We start from the raw sequence: 16,309 nt of genomic DNA, 5'->3' as shown, positions 1-16,309 counted from the left end.
GCTCTGCCCCGCGCCTCCCGGCGGCTCCGGGAGCAGCCGAAGCGTTCACTCCGGGCGCTACCAGCTCTGCCGCCGCCGTTAAGGGAGCGCTGAAGCTCCGACGATCCCGCCCCGGAACCGCGACGCGGCCGCCGCCGGAAGCAACGGCCGGGGCGGGGCGGCCCTGAGGGGCGCTTCCGGGCTGCGCGCGCCGCGTGAGGGGGCGCTCGAGGAGGCGGCGGCTGCGGGGGCTCCGGCGGCGGTTTCGGCTCCGGCTCCGGCGGCGGTTTCGGCTCCGGCGGCTCGACATGGTGCGTGAGGCCGCGGCGGGGCGCGGGGTGCGAGCGGGGCCGCCCGGGGGAATCCGCCGTGGGGAACGCTGGCGTCGGCGTTGCCGCGAGTCCCCGCCCAGCGGTGCGGACAGCGCCGGGCCCAGGGCCGCCGAGGCCGCGATGGACGCCAGAGCCGGTTTCCGTCTGGTTTCCTTTCACGGCCCCGGTTCGCCGCGGGCCCGGTGCCGGTGCTGGGGACGCGCGGGTGGGGCCGGTGATGGCGGAGGGGTTTTGGCCGGGGTGCCGCGTCTCGCCGGTGCTCGCACGCCGCTCGGAGGCCGCTGCTGTGGCACAGCGTTTGCTGGTGACCAGGGCCGCGGGCGTCTGGCCCGAAATTGTTGTTGGTGGTTTCCATAAGCCTTCCATTAAGTCTGTCGAGCACTGACGCGTGCCGTGCGGTGGGCTAGAGAGGTTCAGAGAGAAACCTTTGCGTTTCTTACTTAGTAGGTTACAGTTCCTGCACCTGAAAGAGATCAGGGAAAGGGCAATTTTAAGACAACTGTCTGTTTGATGTTCTGGGGAACCCATATCTAAAGGGTGGGTGTCAGGAGGTTGGGGCAGCACTTTTTTTCTATTGTATCTGGTGACAGGACAAGGGGTAATGGAAAGAAGCTGGAACACAAGAATTTCCATTTAAACATAAGGAAGAAGTTCCCTTTGAACATAAGAAAAAGCTATTTTACTGTTCATGTGAGGGAGCCCTGGCACAGGCTGCCCAGGGAGGGTGTGGAGGCTCCTCAGGAGGTTTCCAAACCCACCTGGACATGTTCCTGTGCCCGCTGATGGAGGGGAACCTGCTTTAGCGAGGGGTTGGGCTGGATGATCTTTAGAGGCCCCTTCCAACCCAAAGCATCCTGTAGTTCTTTGAAAATATGTGGAAAAATTTCTGAAGAACTGAATACTGACAGAGGTTTTAGACAGAAAATTAAAGTGGTCCACTAAGACGTAGTTTTTAGGTGAACCTGGCAGTTAAAGCTTGGATGAGATTCCAAGAGCTGTAGTGAGTGCTTCCCAGGGGAGCTTAGAAACCTCCGTAGAGTCATTCCATGTTGTAACACGTTTGTGTCCGGCCACGTTAGTCGCATTCGTAACGTTTGCACATACTTTTGCAGACAGTGTGTTTACCACTGGCAATTGCTGCTTCAATACACTGCGCTATATGTTAATCTGCTGTGAGAGTCCTATCCCAGCACGAATCAGAGTTCTAAACACATAGCACGTATTCATTGTCTTTCCCCTCACTTTTCTTATTCCCAGTTACTCTTAGCATGCATTTGCTAAAGGGAAGTTGGTCCCTGCACACAGAATTTATACTTTTCTACTTTTTCCTTAAATTCTGTGTATGTTTTCATCATTGTGCAGCTTTATTTTCATTGTGCAGCTTTATTTTCATTGTTCAGCTTTATTTTCATTGTGCAGCTTTATTTTCAGACAAATTATTACAAAGCTTTGGTGAAGGCAAACGGCAGCTTTCATCTGTTGATTGGTGATCTTTCTGTTTGCAGGCTGAGGTGGAAGAAACGTTGAAGCGAATTCAGAGCCAGAAAGGAGTGCAGGGGATCATTGTTGTTAATTCTGAAGGTACTGTGCCAGTCTTGGTTTTCTGAGGTGTAACTTACCCTAAACATACACTTTAAGGGCTGCTGATTGTACTACCTGCCTTTGGATTACAGCCTGCCTTTAGAAAAGGTTTTCCTGTAGCCAAAGCAGACAGTCAGTAGTTAGGCTACAAGAGAAAGCTGCATTCCCATTTGTGCTTTTCTGCAAGCTTCATCATTTTAGGAAAGAAATGAAAATAAATTGCAGAAGCTTAGAGATGTTTGAGTTATGTCAGTGTTTGAGACTGTGTTCTGTCAAAGCCTTTGTCAGCAGCACTAAAAGCTGTCCTGACAGCTGTGTGCTTTGCTGCTGTGCACGTCCAGAACGCTGCTGGCTTGGCTTCGCAGCGCTCTTGTGCTCGTGGCTTCATGAGGTTCAGAAGCTAATTGTTTCTGTTTTGGAGTCCTTGAGGGGTGCAGAAAACCAGAGCAGACTTGGTCAGAGCATTCCAAATACACTGTGAGCAGCCCAGCCTCTTAAAATTGTGTGATGATCAATTTAAATGGAATATTGCTTAGCCATTTTCCTTGGACAAGGTAGCTCTGTATGAATACATTGAAGATCAGCTTGTTGTGTACTCACATGCAGCTTGTGTTCCTGCTCCCTGCTTTTTCATGGCAGCAGGTAATGATTGTACTTTGCAGGCTGAAGCTGCCCTTATTTGAGGATACACCTGCAGCAGTTTTTCTGCCAGGACAGTGTTTGGTGGTTGGGTGCTGCAGCATTTTGCCACCTGAGCTGCATTTTGGCTGACTTTTTGTGGGAAAACATATCTGATGGGTAGCAGAAGTATAAGCAAGGGAAGGTTCTGGCCAAACAGCGCAGGTGTGTCTGCCCTCTTGGCTGGTGCACAGGAATTTACCCAGGGACCTTGCAGAACTGCATCAGCTATTTTTTAGCCCTGCAATAGGGCTAAATGTTGGAGCCTCAGCTTTGTAACTGTGTGATGCAGCTGCTGGTGTCCTCCATAATCAACGCTGTCCCAGCCTAGGTTACTTGAATATCCTCTAGCTGTGATGTTCAGGAGCCTTTCTGATAAGAAAAGCTTTCCCCAGTCACAAGAACAAAGTGGAACCATTGATATGGCCCCTCTCCTCCCCAGGTATTTTGGTTCTTATTCATTTATATTTGCAAATCTCATCAATAAACAAATCAATGAAAAAGCAAAGATAGAGCACTAATGCTGCTAGAGAGAAACAGTTGTTCTCGCCTACACCTGTGGCTCCAGATCTTAGCCTTTCCACACCTTATTCTGTTTGTGTTTTTCTTTAAAGCCTTTAAAAAGACCACTCCTGATCCCTGGTGTGTGACAACATCTGCTTAGGTCAAATAGCCACTGCAGTCAGACCTGATGATGGCCAAGGCAGAGTCAGTTCTGGAGTTTTGTCAGTGACTCATGCTGTCTCATAGAATGCCATACCTGTTTCTTGCAGGTATTCCTATTAGAAGCACTATGGACAACTCCACCACGATTCAGTACGCCGGGCTGATGGGCAGCATCGTCACGCAGGCGCGGAGCGCTGTGCGAGACATCGACCCCCAGAACGACCTCACCTTCCTGCGGATCCGCTCCCATAAAAACGAGATCATGGTTGCAACAGGTAAAAGTGTGTGGGCTGAAAGCAGGCAGCAGGGAATCCAGCACAATTCTTTTCTTGTCAGCCTGAGAGAAAAGTTCTGCCCGCAGCTTCTGTTTGTGTTGCCTTAAATCTTCTTTGCTAAGGAGCTGATTTGCTTTCTGCAGCTCAGTTCCAGTTCAGAGCAAAGTAAGAGAGCATATTGTGTCTGCAGTTGTGAGGCACAGAGTATAGCAGCAGCAACCTTCTCCTCAGGAAATGTCCTCAGTATTTCATCAAATTGTGGAATGGGAAGAAATCACAGAATCCCAGAGTGGTGGGGATTGGAAGGGCCCTGCAGAGCTCATCCAGCCCAACCCCCTGCTAAAGCAGGTTCCCCTCCATCAGCTTACACTGGGATGCACAGGAGAGGAGGAATAGTTGTGTGCTTGTTTTCTCCACTCTGATTTCACCTCTTCTGTCTCTCAGTTTCCCCCAGAGCTCCTTGATTTTCAACTGAAATATTGTATTTTCCTGTAAACCAGCACTGTGGCCTCTTGTTCTTTCCCTTTGTTCTGTACAGAAGGCAGCTCTGGTTGGATGCCGTTCACCTTACAGCTGCACACAAACCCTGAGTCATTGCACGTGCCCTTTACTGCCATTTCCTAGGCACAAACTGAGTTAAATTCAGCTGGCTTGGGAACATATGCTTTCCAAAGCTGAGACTTTTTCCCAGCAAGACACACAAAAGGAAGTGATCTGATAGGCCAGGCCTGTAATGCTCATTGGGAATGCAGGTCAGGACGCTCCAATTCCTGCAGTGTATCAGTGAGATCTGAAAAGCTGTTGAAATTTACTGTTGCTGTGGACAAATAACAAGCAGTGAAAGCTTTTTTCTTTCTTTTCTCCAGAAAACGACTACTTGCTGATCGTCATCCAGAATCCAACCGAGTGATTACACTGACTTGGTCTGTTTTTTTCCCTTTGCCTGACTGTCCTCTTTTTATTTAATGGTAAGAAAATAGAGCATTAGTATTAACTTTGCTATGTTGCTTCAATAAAGTCTGGAAAAACAAAAGCAGGTGTTTTTGTTGTTTACAAACAGAAAAAGTGGCACTTTTGGGTTTTTTTTATCACAACTCATTTTGAGGAATTTGGTAAATTAGAATCAGGCAGTAAAATTGCAACAGAATCTCTAAATAAGAGGATAATACAATAAAACTCTAATAATGTTCTAAAAAATGTTACTCTGTATGTTTCCATGCTTCTGTCACGACATTCTGGTTGCAGTTGGGTTTTGATTCCTTTACAGTTGCTCCAGAAAGAGGCCGTGCCCTATTTGCAGTCGTGCTGTGGTCTTTCAGCCTAGATCTGCCTCTGAATGCAGCAGGGGAACAGCAGGCTTGTCAGTTGTGAAATGATAGAAGGATCTGTGGGAATGCAAAATACCAGATAATCTGGGTGAGGTTGGTTTAGGTGCAGGTTTGTCTGCTGTGGCAGCTCAGATACACTCATGCTCTGAAGTGCCAGGGCGCAGTCCCGCAAGGCTGCGTCGCGGCATCAGCGTTCGCTACCGGCAGGCAGCAGCGGCAGCTGAGGCTGCTTGAGCTGAGGCTGCAGGAGGCGTGCCCAAGGCTGCTGTTACAGCGTTCCCGCTGCCGCTGTAGCAGCCCCTGTGCTTGCCGTTGCAGCGAGCTGCTGATGTTTAGGGCCAGCCTCGGAATAAAGCGTGATGTCTTCCTGGTAACCAGCCGTGCTCGGTTATTTCTTGCCTTCGTTAGCGGCTGGAAACGACCTTCCGCCGGCGGCGGCGCGCAGCAGCTGCGCGGGGGCAGCTCTTCACCGGGGCCGGTCCCGCCGGAGCTGAGCTGCCCGAGGGGCCTCGCCGCCCCCCGACCCCGCCGCTCCCGCCCGGCCGGTGCGGCCCCGGCCCGGCCCCGCCGCCTCGGCCCGGCCCGGCCCCGCCCCCGGGGCGTGGAGCGGTGACGTCGCCGCCGCTCCGCCGCAGCCCAGCGCAGGCCGCGCCGCCACACGGAGCCGCCGCGCCCGGCCCCGCCGCCCTGGCCGCCATGCCCTCGGACCGGCCCTTCAAGCAGCGCCGCCCCTTCGGTGAGCCGCGCCCGGGGGGCCGGGGGGTCCCCGCGCCCTGCACCGTCCCGAGCCCGGGGGAGATGCCCCCGGCAGGGTTCCGCCGCGCCCGGCCGGGCCGCGGGGGGGGGCGGCGGCGCGCGGTGATGTCAGCGCGGCAGCGACCCCCGCCCGGGGCCGCGGGGGAACGGGCGCGGAGCCGAGGGCGAGTCGCGCCCGGCCGGGCTCGGGGAGCTGCTCGGAGCCCCGCGGCTGCTCCGCGGGGCCGCTGCCGAGCCCCGAAGCGCGTCGCCGTTCAGCGGAGCGGTCGCCTGCGCGCTGTGGCGGCGGCTGGGGCGCTTGTCCCTCGGCGGGATGGAGAGCGAGCGAGCCTCCATTTTTCACAAAGCACGGAATAACGCGTTTGTTCCGCGGGAGCGTGGGCAGAAGGGCAGCTGCTCTGTGGTTGCGCCCTGTTTGCGGAGCCGTCGCCCGCCCGGGTCACGTCGGGTGCGTCCGTCCGAAGAGCTGGGGTGGCATCGCCCTGGGTGCAGCGTTTACGCTTCTGACGGGCACAGCACGCTGAGCTGCTCAACACCTGCCCTCCCCGCTCCCTGTCTCAGTAGCTTGAGTGTTGGTGTTGTTCTAAGAATGTGATGTGCCCTCTCCTAGTTGTGCTTGAGATCCAGAGCAGCTAATCCTGACATCATCGCCACCCCTTCGCTGAACGTCCCTGGTGGGCAAATCAAATGACAGGGAGGCCGCCGGAGGAATGGCCAGATTCGCCTGCCCGGCCGATAGTGGAACCGTGTGAAACATCAACCGCTGTTTCTCTTGAGCTTTGCCAGCTGGTGTGGGGAGAGGTGCCCGTTTCTGGCAGGTTACGTCCCAAGTTGTGCTTTGCTGCCTGAATAACGCTGAAATTAGTGTGTGCATGCAGAACGGGGTCTCGTTGTGTGTCAGCTACCGTCTAAACACGGGTGAGGACGTGTTTCCTTAGGTGAGTTTTAGAATCGAGCTGCTGATCCAGCCCCTTGCTGTTGTCTTGGAAACTGTAAATATTTGGTGGTTTCTTGGCATAACCCTTCTGGCCTTGAATGCTTTACCCAGCCTTCACCTGCCCCAGCGACTGGGCCCAGGGAACGTGCACAAACAAGTACAAGATGAGGTCTGTGTGCCCCAGGATACTTTGCTTGGGACTCTGCTGTGTTCTCCTCAGCTGCCTGTTAAAGGCAGTAAAGTCCTAAATGAAGCCCTTAGAAACTCCCTGCGGTTAAATGGGTGAGGATCAGCTTAGAAGTGGTCAGGAGGAGTTGGGTTTGCCTTTGCACGTTGCTCAGAGTTTGTACGAGCCAGAAGGAAAACAACATCGGAGGCTCAGAGTAGTTGCAAGAAAGCAGGATTAAAATAGCCCAAGAGGGAGAGAGGGCGGGTGAAGGAGTTTGGTGCCGGCAACTGCGAGTGCTCCTTGTTTCTGTGTACTTTCCCCTGGCCTTTTGCTCTCTCAGCTGACTGGTCTGCAGAGCTCAGCCAGGGGGAAGAGGGGGAGGAGGAGGCCTGGCAGCCCTCGCAGTTGCTTTGGGTCAGGGCTGGAATTGCTCAGTTGGAGAAAGTAAATACAGCTTGTTTTCGTATTGGAATCATTACACAACAGGAGCAGGAAGCGATTGTTTACAAGGCAGTCTGCCACCCAGTGCTGAGGATTCTGCTTTCCTCAACACACATTTTCTCCCTTCTTGTGTTTGTGACAGCTGTTTCTCCATGAATTTCTCCTGGTTGTTCATCTGCCTTGTGTTTGTCTCTCCCGAATAGAATGTCTGCGTTTCTGTTTGTTGAAGCCGTGAAAAAGGGAGCAGCTGGGAGATGTCAGCGGGTTGAGACAAGGTGTGTTCAGGGCACCAAGTGCTGCTTGTCCCATGATGTGATGGGCCGTTAGCGGTGACAGGGTGATGTGCTGTGAGCCAGTGTGTGCCTTGGCACGCCTGCAGCAGAGCATCTTTGACCTGGGTGCATGGGGGTAAAATCTGACAGTAACCCTTTGCTTTCATGTGCTGGGCCTGGCTGTAGACACTGAGACACGTCTGCTGTGTAGGCAGGCTTTGCCGCAGCCTGCTCTGCCCCGCGCCTCCCGGCGGCTCCGGGAGCAGCCGAAGCGTTCACTCCGGGCGCTACCAGCTCTGCCGCCGCCGTTAAGGGAGCGCTGAAGCTCCGACGATCCCGCCCCGGAACCGCGACTCGGCCGCCGCCGGAAGCAACGGCCGGGGCGGGGCGGCCCTGAGGGGCGCTTCCGGGCTGCGCGCGCTGCGTGAGGGGGCGCTCGAGGAGGCGGCGGCTGCGGGGGCTCCGGCGGCGGTTTCGGCTCCGGCTCCGGCGGCGGTTTCGGCTCCGGCGGCTCGACATGGTGCGTGAGGCCGCGGCGGGGCGCGGGGTGCGAGCGGGGCCGCCCGGGGGAATCCGCCGTGGGGAACGCTGGCGTCGGCGTTGCCGCGAGTCCCCGCCCAGCGGTGCGGACAGCGCCGGGCCCAGGGCCGCCGAGGCCGCGATGGACGCCAGAGCCGGTTTCCGTCTGGTTTCCCTTCACGGCCCCGGTTCGCCGCGGGCCCGGTGCCGGTGCTGGGGACGCGCGGGTGGGGCCGGTGATGGCGGAGGGGTTTTGGCCGGGGTGCCGCGTCTCGCCGGTGCTCGCACGCCGCTCGGAGGCCGCTGCTGTGGCACAGCGTTTGCTGGTGACCAGGGCCGCGGGCGTCTGGCCCAAAATTGGTGTTGGTGGTTTCCGTAAGCCTTCCATTAAGTCTGTCGAGCACTGACCTGTGCCGTGCGGTGGGCTAGAGAGGCTCAGAGAGAAACCTTTGCGTTTCTTACTTAGTAGGTTACAATTCCTGCACCTGAAAGAGATCAGGGAAAGGGCAATTTTAAGACAACTGTCTGTTTGATGTTCTGGGGAACCTACAGCGTGTTTATTTCACCATAACTCTATTGGAGGTTGCTTCCTGTTCAAATGTGTCGTTGGCTAATACATAATCATTATATCAGGGGTCAACATTTAGTCCAGATAGAGAAGACAGCGGGGGATCTCATTAGCGTTTACAAATATCTAAAGGGTGGGTGTCAGGAGGTTGGGGCAGCACTTTTTTTCTATTGTATCTGGTGACAGGACAAGGGGTAATGGAAAGAAGCTGGAACACAAGAATTTCCATTTAAACATAAGAAAAAGCTATTTTACTGTTCATGTGAGGGAGCCCTGGCCCAGGCTGCCCAGGGAGGGTGTGGAGGCTCCTCGTGAGGTTTCCAAACCCACCTAGACATGTTCCTGTGCCCGCTGATGGAGGGGAACCTGCTTTAGCGAGGGGTTTTGCTGGATGATCTTTAGAGGCCCCTTCCAACCCAAAGCATCCTGTAGTTCTTTGAAAATATGTGGAAAAATTTCTGAAGAACTGAATGCTGGCAGAGGTTTTAGACAGAAAATTAAAGTGGTCCACTAAGACGTAGTTTTTAGGTGAACCTGGCAGTTAAAGCTTGGATGAGATTCCAAGAGCTGTAGCGAGTGCTTTCCAGGGGAGCTTAGAAACCTCTGTAGAGTCATTCCATGTTGTAACACGTTTGTGTCCGGCCACGTTAGTCGCATTCTTAACGTTTGCACATACTTTTGCAGACAGTGTGTTTACCACTGGCAAATGCTGCTTCAATACACTGCGCTATATGTTAATCTGCTGTGAGAGTCCTCTTTGAACATGACCCAGATCCTGCAGTGTGACTGTGCTGGGTGAGGACGTGCCTGTACTGAAGATGCTTTGTGCTGTTTGTGCACCCACAGTCGTGACAGTTTGATGCACTGAATGAACTGAATTGGGTATCACTCAGAATCCAAGCCCAGCCACCTCCAGCCCCTCGGATACCTGAGGGTGAGCTGGAACACAGCGAGGGTTATTCCTGCCAAACCTTTAATACAAGAAGCATTTGTACTCCCTGTAATTTGTTCTTTGTTTCCTTTGTCTTCCATTTGCAAACAGTCCAGCATTCAGAAATAATCAAGAGCTTTGTTGAAAAGATCTTTCTGTGTTGAAAAAAATCTTTCTGTGCTGGGTAAGGCAGAAAAACTGTTTGTAGAGACCATCTCAAGTGGAACCATCCCTGACAGCAACAGTTCCTGTTAACTCCAAAACATTTTCACTCTGCAGAAAGCTTGTTGTGAGGCCCTGTTCTTTTGTCAGAACAATTCCTCTTTCCAGGGAACAGGCCTTATAACTGTGCTGCTTTGCTGTGGGGCAGAAGTGGAGAGAGGGTCGTTCACTGCTGTGGCTAAGGAACTAAGGCATGTTGGCCAAATGCCCCATGTAGGTCTCGCTTTCCTCAAGTTCAGGTGATTCCGGTTTTCCCCCAGACCCTTTCCGTGGGACCCTTGTCTTACAGGATCTGAAAGATGTTGCCTGTTTGTGTTTCCTTTAACGGAAATAAAAAACACCAAATATTCACCCCAGTGTGGAAAAGGTGCTGAGGTTTTATGACCCTGTTAGAGAGCCCATGGTTAAATTTGGATTGATGTCTCATAGCAATGGGAGTTTTGTAGAAGGCTTTGAAAGCTCTTATGGAATTGTGATTGTTACAGAGAAGACAGAGACAGCTGTCTTGGCCTTCAGCTTCCCTTTTTCCTTTATTTATTTCAAGTTGATTTCACAGAGTTGCAAATTACTGTCAGACATTGGAATCTTGTAGCTATCCCAGCATGAATCAGAGTTTTAAACACATAGCACGTATTCATTGTCTTTCCCCTCACTTTTCTTATTCCCAGTTACTCTTAGCGTGCATTTGCTAAAGGGAAGTTGGTCCCTGCACACAGAATTTATACTTTTCTACTTTTTCCTTAAATTCTGTGTGTGTTTTCATCATTGTGCAGCTTTATTTTCATTGTGCAGCTTTATTTTCAGACAAATTATCACAAAGATTTGGTGAAGGCAAACGACAGCTTTCATCTGTTGATTGGTGATCTTTCTGTTTGCAGGCTGAGGTGGAAGAAACACTGAAGCGAATTCAGAGCCATCAAGGAGTGGAAGGGTTAATTGTTGTTAATTCTGAAGGTACTGTGCCAGTCTTGGTTTTCTGAGGTGTAACTTACCCTAAACATACACTTTAAGGGCTGCTGATTGTACTACCTGCCTTTGGATTACAGCCTGCCTTTAGAAAAGGTTTTCCTGTAGCCAAAGCAGACAGACAGTAGTTAGGCTACAAGGCATTCCCATTTGTGCTTTTCTGGAAGCTTCATAATTTTAGGAAAGAAATGAAAATAAATTGCAGATGCTTAGAGATGTTTGAGTTATGTCAATGTTTGAGATTGTGTTCTGTCAAAGCCTTTGTCAGCAGCACTAAAAGCTGTCCTGACAGCTGTGTACTTTGCTGCTGTGCACGTCCAGAACGCTGCTGGCTTGGCTTCGCAGCGCTCTTGTGCTTGTGGCTTCATGAGGTTCAGAAGCTAATTGTTTCTGTTTTGGAGTCCTTGAGGGGTCCAAAAACCAGAGCAGACTTGGTCAGAGCATTCCAAATACACTGTGAGCAGCCCAGCCTCTTAAAATTGTGTGATGATCAATTTAAATGGAATATTGCTTAGCCATTTTCCTTGGACAAGGTAGCTCTGTATGAATATATTGAAGATCAGCTTGTTGTGTACTCACATGCAGCTTGTGTTCCTGCTCCCTGCTTTTTCATGGCAGCAGGTAATGATTGTACTTTCCAGGCTGAAGCTGCCCTTATTTGAGGATACACCTGCAGCAGTTTTTCTGCCATGACAGTGTTTGGTGGTTGGCTGCTGCAGCATTTTGCCACCTGAGCTGCATTTTGACTGACTTCTTGTGGGAAAATGGGTAGCAGAAGTATAAGCAAGGGAAAGTTCTGTCCAAACAGCGCAGGTGTGTCTGCCCTCTTGGCTGGTGCACAGGAATTTACCCAGGGACCTTGCAGAACTGCAGCAGCTATTGCTTTAACCCTGCAATAGGGCTAAATGTTGGAGCCTCAGCTTTGTAACTGTGTGATGCAGCTGCTGGTGTCCTCCATAATCAATGCTATCCCAGCCTAGGTAACTTGAATATCCTCTAGCTGTGATGTTCAGGAGCCTTTCTGATAAGAAAAGCTTTCCCCAGTCACAAGAACAAAGTGGAACCATTGATATGGCCCCTCTCCTCCCCAGGTATTTTTGTTCTTATTCATTTATATTTGCAAATCTCATCAATAAACAAATCAATGAAAAAGCAAAGATAGAGCACTAATGCTGCTAGAGAGAAACAGTTGTTCTCACCTACACCTGTGGCTCCAGATCTTAGCCTTTCCACACCTTATTCTGTTTGTGTTTTTCTTTAAAGCCTTTAAAAAGACCACTCCTGATCCCTGATGTGTGACAACATCTGCTTAGGTCAAATAGCCACTGCAGTCAGACCTGATGATGGCCAAGGCAGAGTCAGTTCTGGAGTTTTGTCAGTGATTCATGCTGTCTCATAGAGTGCCATACCTGTTTCTTGCAGGTACTCCTATTAGAAGCACTATGGACAACTCCACCACGATTCAGTACGCCGGGCTGATGGGCAGCATCGTCACGCAGGCGCGGAGCGCTGTGCGAGACATCGACCCCCAGAACGACCTCACCTTCCTGCGGATCCGCTCCAAGAAAAACGAGGTCATGCTTGGAACAGGTGTGTGGGCTGAAAGCAGGCAGCAGGGAATCCAGCACAATTCTTTTCTTGTCAGCCTGAGAGAAGACTTCTGCCCACAGCTTCTGTTTGTGTTGTCTTAAGTCGTCTTTGTCAAGGAGCTGATTTGCTTTCTCCAGCTCAGTTCCAGTTCAGAGAAAAGTAAGAGAGCATATTGTGTCTGCAGTTGTGAGGCACAGAATATAGCAGCAGCAACCTTCTCCTCGGGAAATGTCCTCAGTATTTCATCAAATTGTGGAATGGGAAGAAATCACAGAATCCCAGAGTGGTGGGGATTGGAAGGGCCCTGCAGAGCTCATCCAACCCAACCCCCTGCTAAAGCAGGTTCCCCTCCATCAGCTTACACTGGGATGCACAGGAGAGGATGAAAAGTTGTGTGCTTGTTTTCTCCACTCTGATTTCACCTCTTCTGTCTCTCAGTTTCCCCCAGAGCTCCTTGATTTTCAACTGAAATATTGTATTTTCCTGTAAACCAGCACTGTGGCCTCTTGTTCTTTCCCTTTGTTCTGTACAGAAGGCAGCTCTGGTTGGATGCTGTTCACCTTACAGCTGCACACAAACCCTGAGTCATTGCACGTGCCCTTTACTGCCATTTCCTAGGCACATACTGAGCCAGGCCTGTAATGCTCATTGAGAATGCATGTCAGAAATCTCCAGTTCCTGCAGTGTATCAGTGAGATCTGAAAAGCTGTTGAAATTTACTGTTGCTGTGGACAAATAACAAGCAGTGAAAGCTTTTTTCTTTCTTTTCTCCAGAAAACGACTACTTGCTGATCGTCATCCAGAATAGACCTGAGTGATTACACTGACTTGGTCTGTTTTTTTCCCTTTGCCTGACTGTCCTCTTTTTATTTAATGGTAAGAAAATAGAGCATTAGTATTAACTTTGCTATGTTGCTTCAATAAAGTCTGGAAAAACAAAAGCAGGTGTTTTTGTTGTTTACAAACAGACAAAGTGGCACTTTTGGTTTTTTTAATCACAACTCATTTTGAGGAAGAGCTGGTAAATTAGAATCAGGCAGTAAAATTGCAACAAAATCTCTAAATAAGAAGATAATACAATAAAACTCTAATAATGTTCTAAAAAATGTTACTCTGTATGTTTCCATCCTTCTATCACCATTGCTTGAGATATGCTTTTAGACTCTTTCTTTTTAACGACTGTAAATATGAAACTTGCCTGTCCTGTAGTTCTATCTTATTCTCTTGGTTTTACAAGTTACTTTGAAAAAGTCTGGCTGGATCAAATGAAAAAGTGTCACCAGTGACTGGTTTTTCTCTTCTGTGTTTTCCTTCTGAAGGTTTTGATTATTCTCCTGGTTGACTAAGTATTTCTTCAGAACCTTCCTAGGACTGTGTTTACTCATTTGTTGCTTTTTTAAACAAGGATTTAGTCTGAAGTGTATGTGCAGGGTACTTGTAAGTGCTTTGAATGTTGGAGCATTTTCCTACCACTTCCTTTTTATTTCACAGAGAAGTATTGTGGCTAAGGAAGGTCATTGAGAGCGCCTCTTGGAGCTCTCATACTAGCACAATTCAAGAGCCAATTTCATGTTAGTAATTAGTTTATTGATGACCATGAAGGACAAAATTGTCATCTAATTCCTCCAAAATGGTTATTTTGGTTATTTTTGTAGCCTTGAAAGAGGCTCATCGTTGCATGCAGAGCTCAAGAACTTGTCATGTGTGTTACAGACACAACTCTGACTCTTACTGAAGAGTCTTAAGGATGTGCAGGACATCACAGCCCAAGTCCAGGGGTGATGTATACTGCCTTGTGCTGCCTTCTATTTGAATCCTGAGGTGGCCCAACACTGGACCTGCTGCAGCACCGCACTGGGGCCTTCCCCAGTCCCTGGTCTCACAGAGGAGGGCGGCTCTCAGGCAGGGAAGCTGCCTGCTGTGCTTCAGCCTCCTCACATTGGCCTCAGACTCCTTATGATAGAAGTGTTTTATCAGCCTGGAAAGGAATTTCTGCCAAAGGGCACCTGAGCAGAGATGCACAGCCTACGGGCAGAACCTGCTGTGCACTTAAAGAATTTTGAGTAACAGCACTTTTGTGTGGATGCTGGGTTTTTTTTTGTGTGGATGCTGGTTCCTGTGCTGGTCAGGGATTGCTCCTGACTGCTGTGTCTGTGGGCAGAAGTATATGAGCTAAGGCATATTATGTTTAAGTGGGTTTTTTTTGTTCCAGCTTTTGACCATTATGACTCGTCCTGTCACTGGGCACCACAGAAAAAACAACTGGCCCCATCCTCGTGATATGCACCTTTTAAATACTTGTAAGTGTTAATGAGATCCCCTCTCAGCCTTCTCCAGGCTGAACAATCCCAGGTCCCACAGCTTTTCCTCCTCACATAGAGAAATGTTCCATCCCCTCAGCATCTTGGTGGCCCTGCAGCCACCAGCAGTTCCCTGTCTCTCTTGAGCTGAGGAGCCCAGAACCGGACAGGGGGCAGAGTAGAGGGGGAGCAGAACCTCCTTTGACCTGCTGCCCACACTCTTCTTGATACCTCAGGATGCCATTGGCTTCTTGCCCACGAGGGCACGTTTCTGGCTCATGTTTAGTTTGCTGTCCACCAGCACATACCTGCTGCATTGGAATGAAAATTTCCTTGGTCCACGTCTCATTCTTGTAAGTCCATGAACATGCTGAGAAGCTCCAGGGCTCTTGTGAGCCAGTGTCTTCTCCCCACTCCACGTGAATGAATAATCTTCTATGGAATTACAGCCCCAGTCCTGCAGTGAGGTCTGTGTGGATGAAATCGGGGATCAGATCACTACGTTAGAAACTCCTGCCTCTCACTAAAGAAGGGTTATCACTTTATAGCAGTGGTAAAAAGTCCATTGCCTGAGGGTGCGGTCTGTAAAGTTGTCCAGCCTGCCAGTTCAACATTGCTGCTTTTCCTTCCTTTTTCCTTCTGGTTAAAAGGACCAGAAAATACATTGAAAATTAATGTCTCTGCCTGTAAAAGTCAGTCTGAGGAGCTGACAATTCCTTTCCAGTTTGTATTCAACTACTGCTCCTGCTTGATCAAAGCAGAACCCATGATGTCGGCTGTGACAGCAGTTGCTTCCTTTCTTGGGTAAACTCTACAAGAATTTGTTCAATTGTGGTTACACATGTTTTTCTTTCAATTGGTGACCCTTTTAATAATTGGAGCAGTCTGTTAATAAATGCATCTTTTGTGTCTTTCTTCTTTTTACCATGTTTGTACTCAATCCTTTAACATTTTCTGTTCACTTGTGCCTCACGCCAGTTTGCCATAAATTGCTTTGGCAGAGCACAGCTTTGATTGTGGCACACGTTCAGCAGGGATGTTAACCGTGGTTCCTCAGGAAACGACATTTTGGTTGCAGTTGGGTTTTGATTCCTTTACAGTAGCTCCAGAAAGAGGCTGTGCCCTATTTGCAGTTGTGCTGTGGTCTTTCAGCCTAGATCTGCCTCTGAATGCAGCAGGGGAACAGCAGGCTTGTCAGTTGAGAAATGATAGAGGGAGCTGTGGGAATGCAAAATACCAGATAATCTCGGTGAGGTTGGTTTAGGTGCAGGTTTGTCTGCTGTGGCAGCTCAGATACACTCATGCTCTGAAGTGCCAGGGCGCAGTCCCGCAAGGCTGCGTCGCGGCATCAGCGTTCGCTACCGGCAGGCAGCAGCGGCAGCTGAGGCTGCTTGAGCTGAGGCTGCAGGAGGCGTGCCCAAGGCTGCTGTTACAGCGTTCCCGCTGCCGCTGTAGCAGCCCCTGTGCTTGCCGTTGCAGCGAGCTGCTGATGTTTAGGGCCAGCCTCGGAATAAAGCGTGATGTCTTCCTGGTAACCAGCCGTGCTCGGTTATCTCTTGCCTTCGTTAGCGGCTGGAAACGACCTTCCGCCGGCGGCGGCGCGCAGCAGCTGCGCGGGGGCAGCTCTTCATCGGGGCCGGTCCCGCCGGAGCTGAGCTGCCCGAGGGGCCTCGCCGCCCCCCGACCCCGCCGCTCCCGCCCGGCCGGTGCGGCCCCGGCCCGGCCCCGCCGCCTCGGCCCGGCCCGGCCCCGCCCCCGGGGCGTGGAGCGGTGACGTCGCCGCCGCTCCGCCGCAGCCC

At 50.9% G+C, this 16,309-nt stretch overlaps 2 protein-coding genes across 6 annotated transcripts; both read left to right on the top strand.

Moving 5' to 3' along the window:
* Positions 1-172: 172 nt before the first annotated feature.
* On the top strand, positions 173-4,544 carry LOC133626957 (dynein light chain roadblock-type 1-like). Its single transcript, XM_062009333.1, has 4 exons — positions 173-290; positions 1,817-1,892; positions 3,344-3,511; positions 4,378-4,544. Exons 1-4 carry the CDS (start codon positions 288-290, stop codon positions 4,419-4,421), a joined length of 291 nt encoding a protein of 96 aa, XP_061865317.1. The 5' UTR covers positions 173-287; the 3' UTR covers positions 4,422-4,544.
* A 3,277-nt stretch (positions 4,545-7,821) lies between these two features.
* Positions 7,822-15,428, top strand: LOC133626967 (dynein light chain roadblock-type 1-like). Of its 5 annotated transcripts, none has more exons than XR_009819864.1 (6): positions 7,822-7,934; positions 10,533-10,608; positions 12,043-12,210; positions 12,985-13,086; positions 14,423-14,510; positions 14,797-15,428. XR_009819864.1 is itself a non-coding variant. In XM_062009406.1 (4 exons), exons 1-4 carry the CDS (start codon positions 7,932-7,934, stop codon positions 13,026-13,028), a joined length of 291 nt encoding a protein of 96 aa, XP_061865390.1. In that variant the 5' UTR covers positions 7,823-7,931; the 3' UTR covers positions 13,029-13,151. The 5 variants fall into 5 exon arrangements, 1 of the variants encoding a protein (XP_061865390.1); XR_009819863.1 differs by having other exon boundaries at positions 14,747-15,428; XR_009819862.1 differs by having other exon boundaries at positions 14,611-15,428.
* The last annotated feature ends 881 nt before the right edge of the window (positions 15,429-16,309 follow it).

Source organism: Colius striatus, chromosome 16 (genome assembly GCF_028858725.1).
Source record: "Colius striatus isolate bColStr4 chromosome 16, bColStr4.1.hap1, whole genome shotgun sequence".
In the NCBI taxonomy this organism is placed as follows: domain Eukaryota; kingdom Metazoa; phylum Chordata; class Aves; order Coliiformes; family Coliidae; genus Colius; species Colius striatus.
Note: the sequence above shows the minus strand (reverse complement) of the source record. Positions and strands in the feature narration are given on the sequence as shown.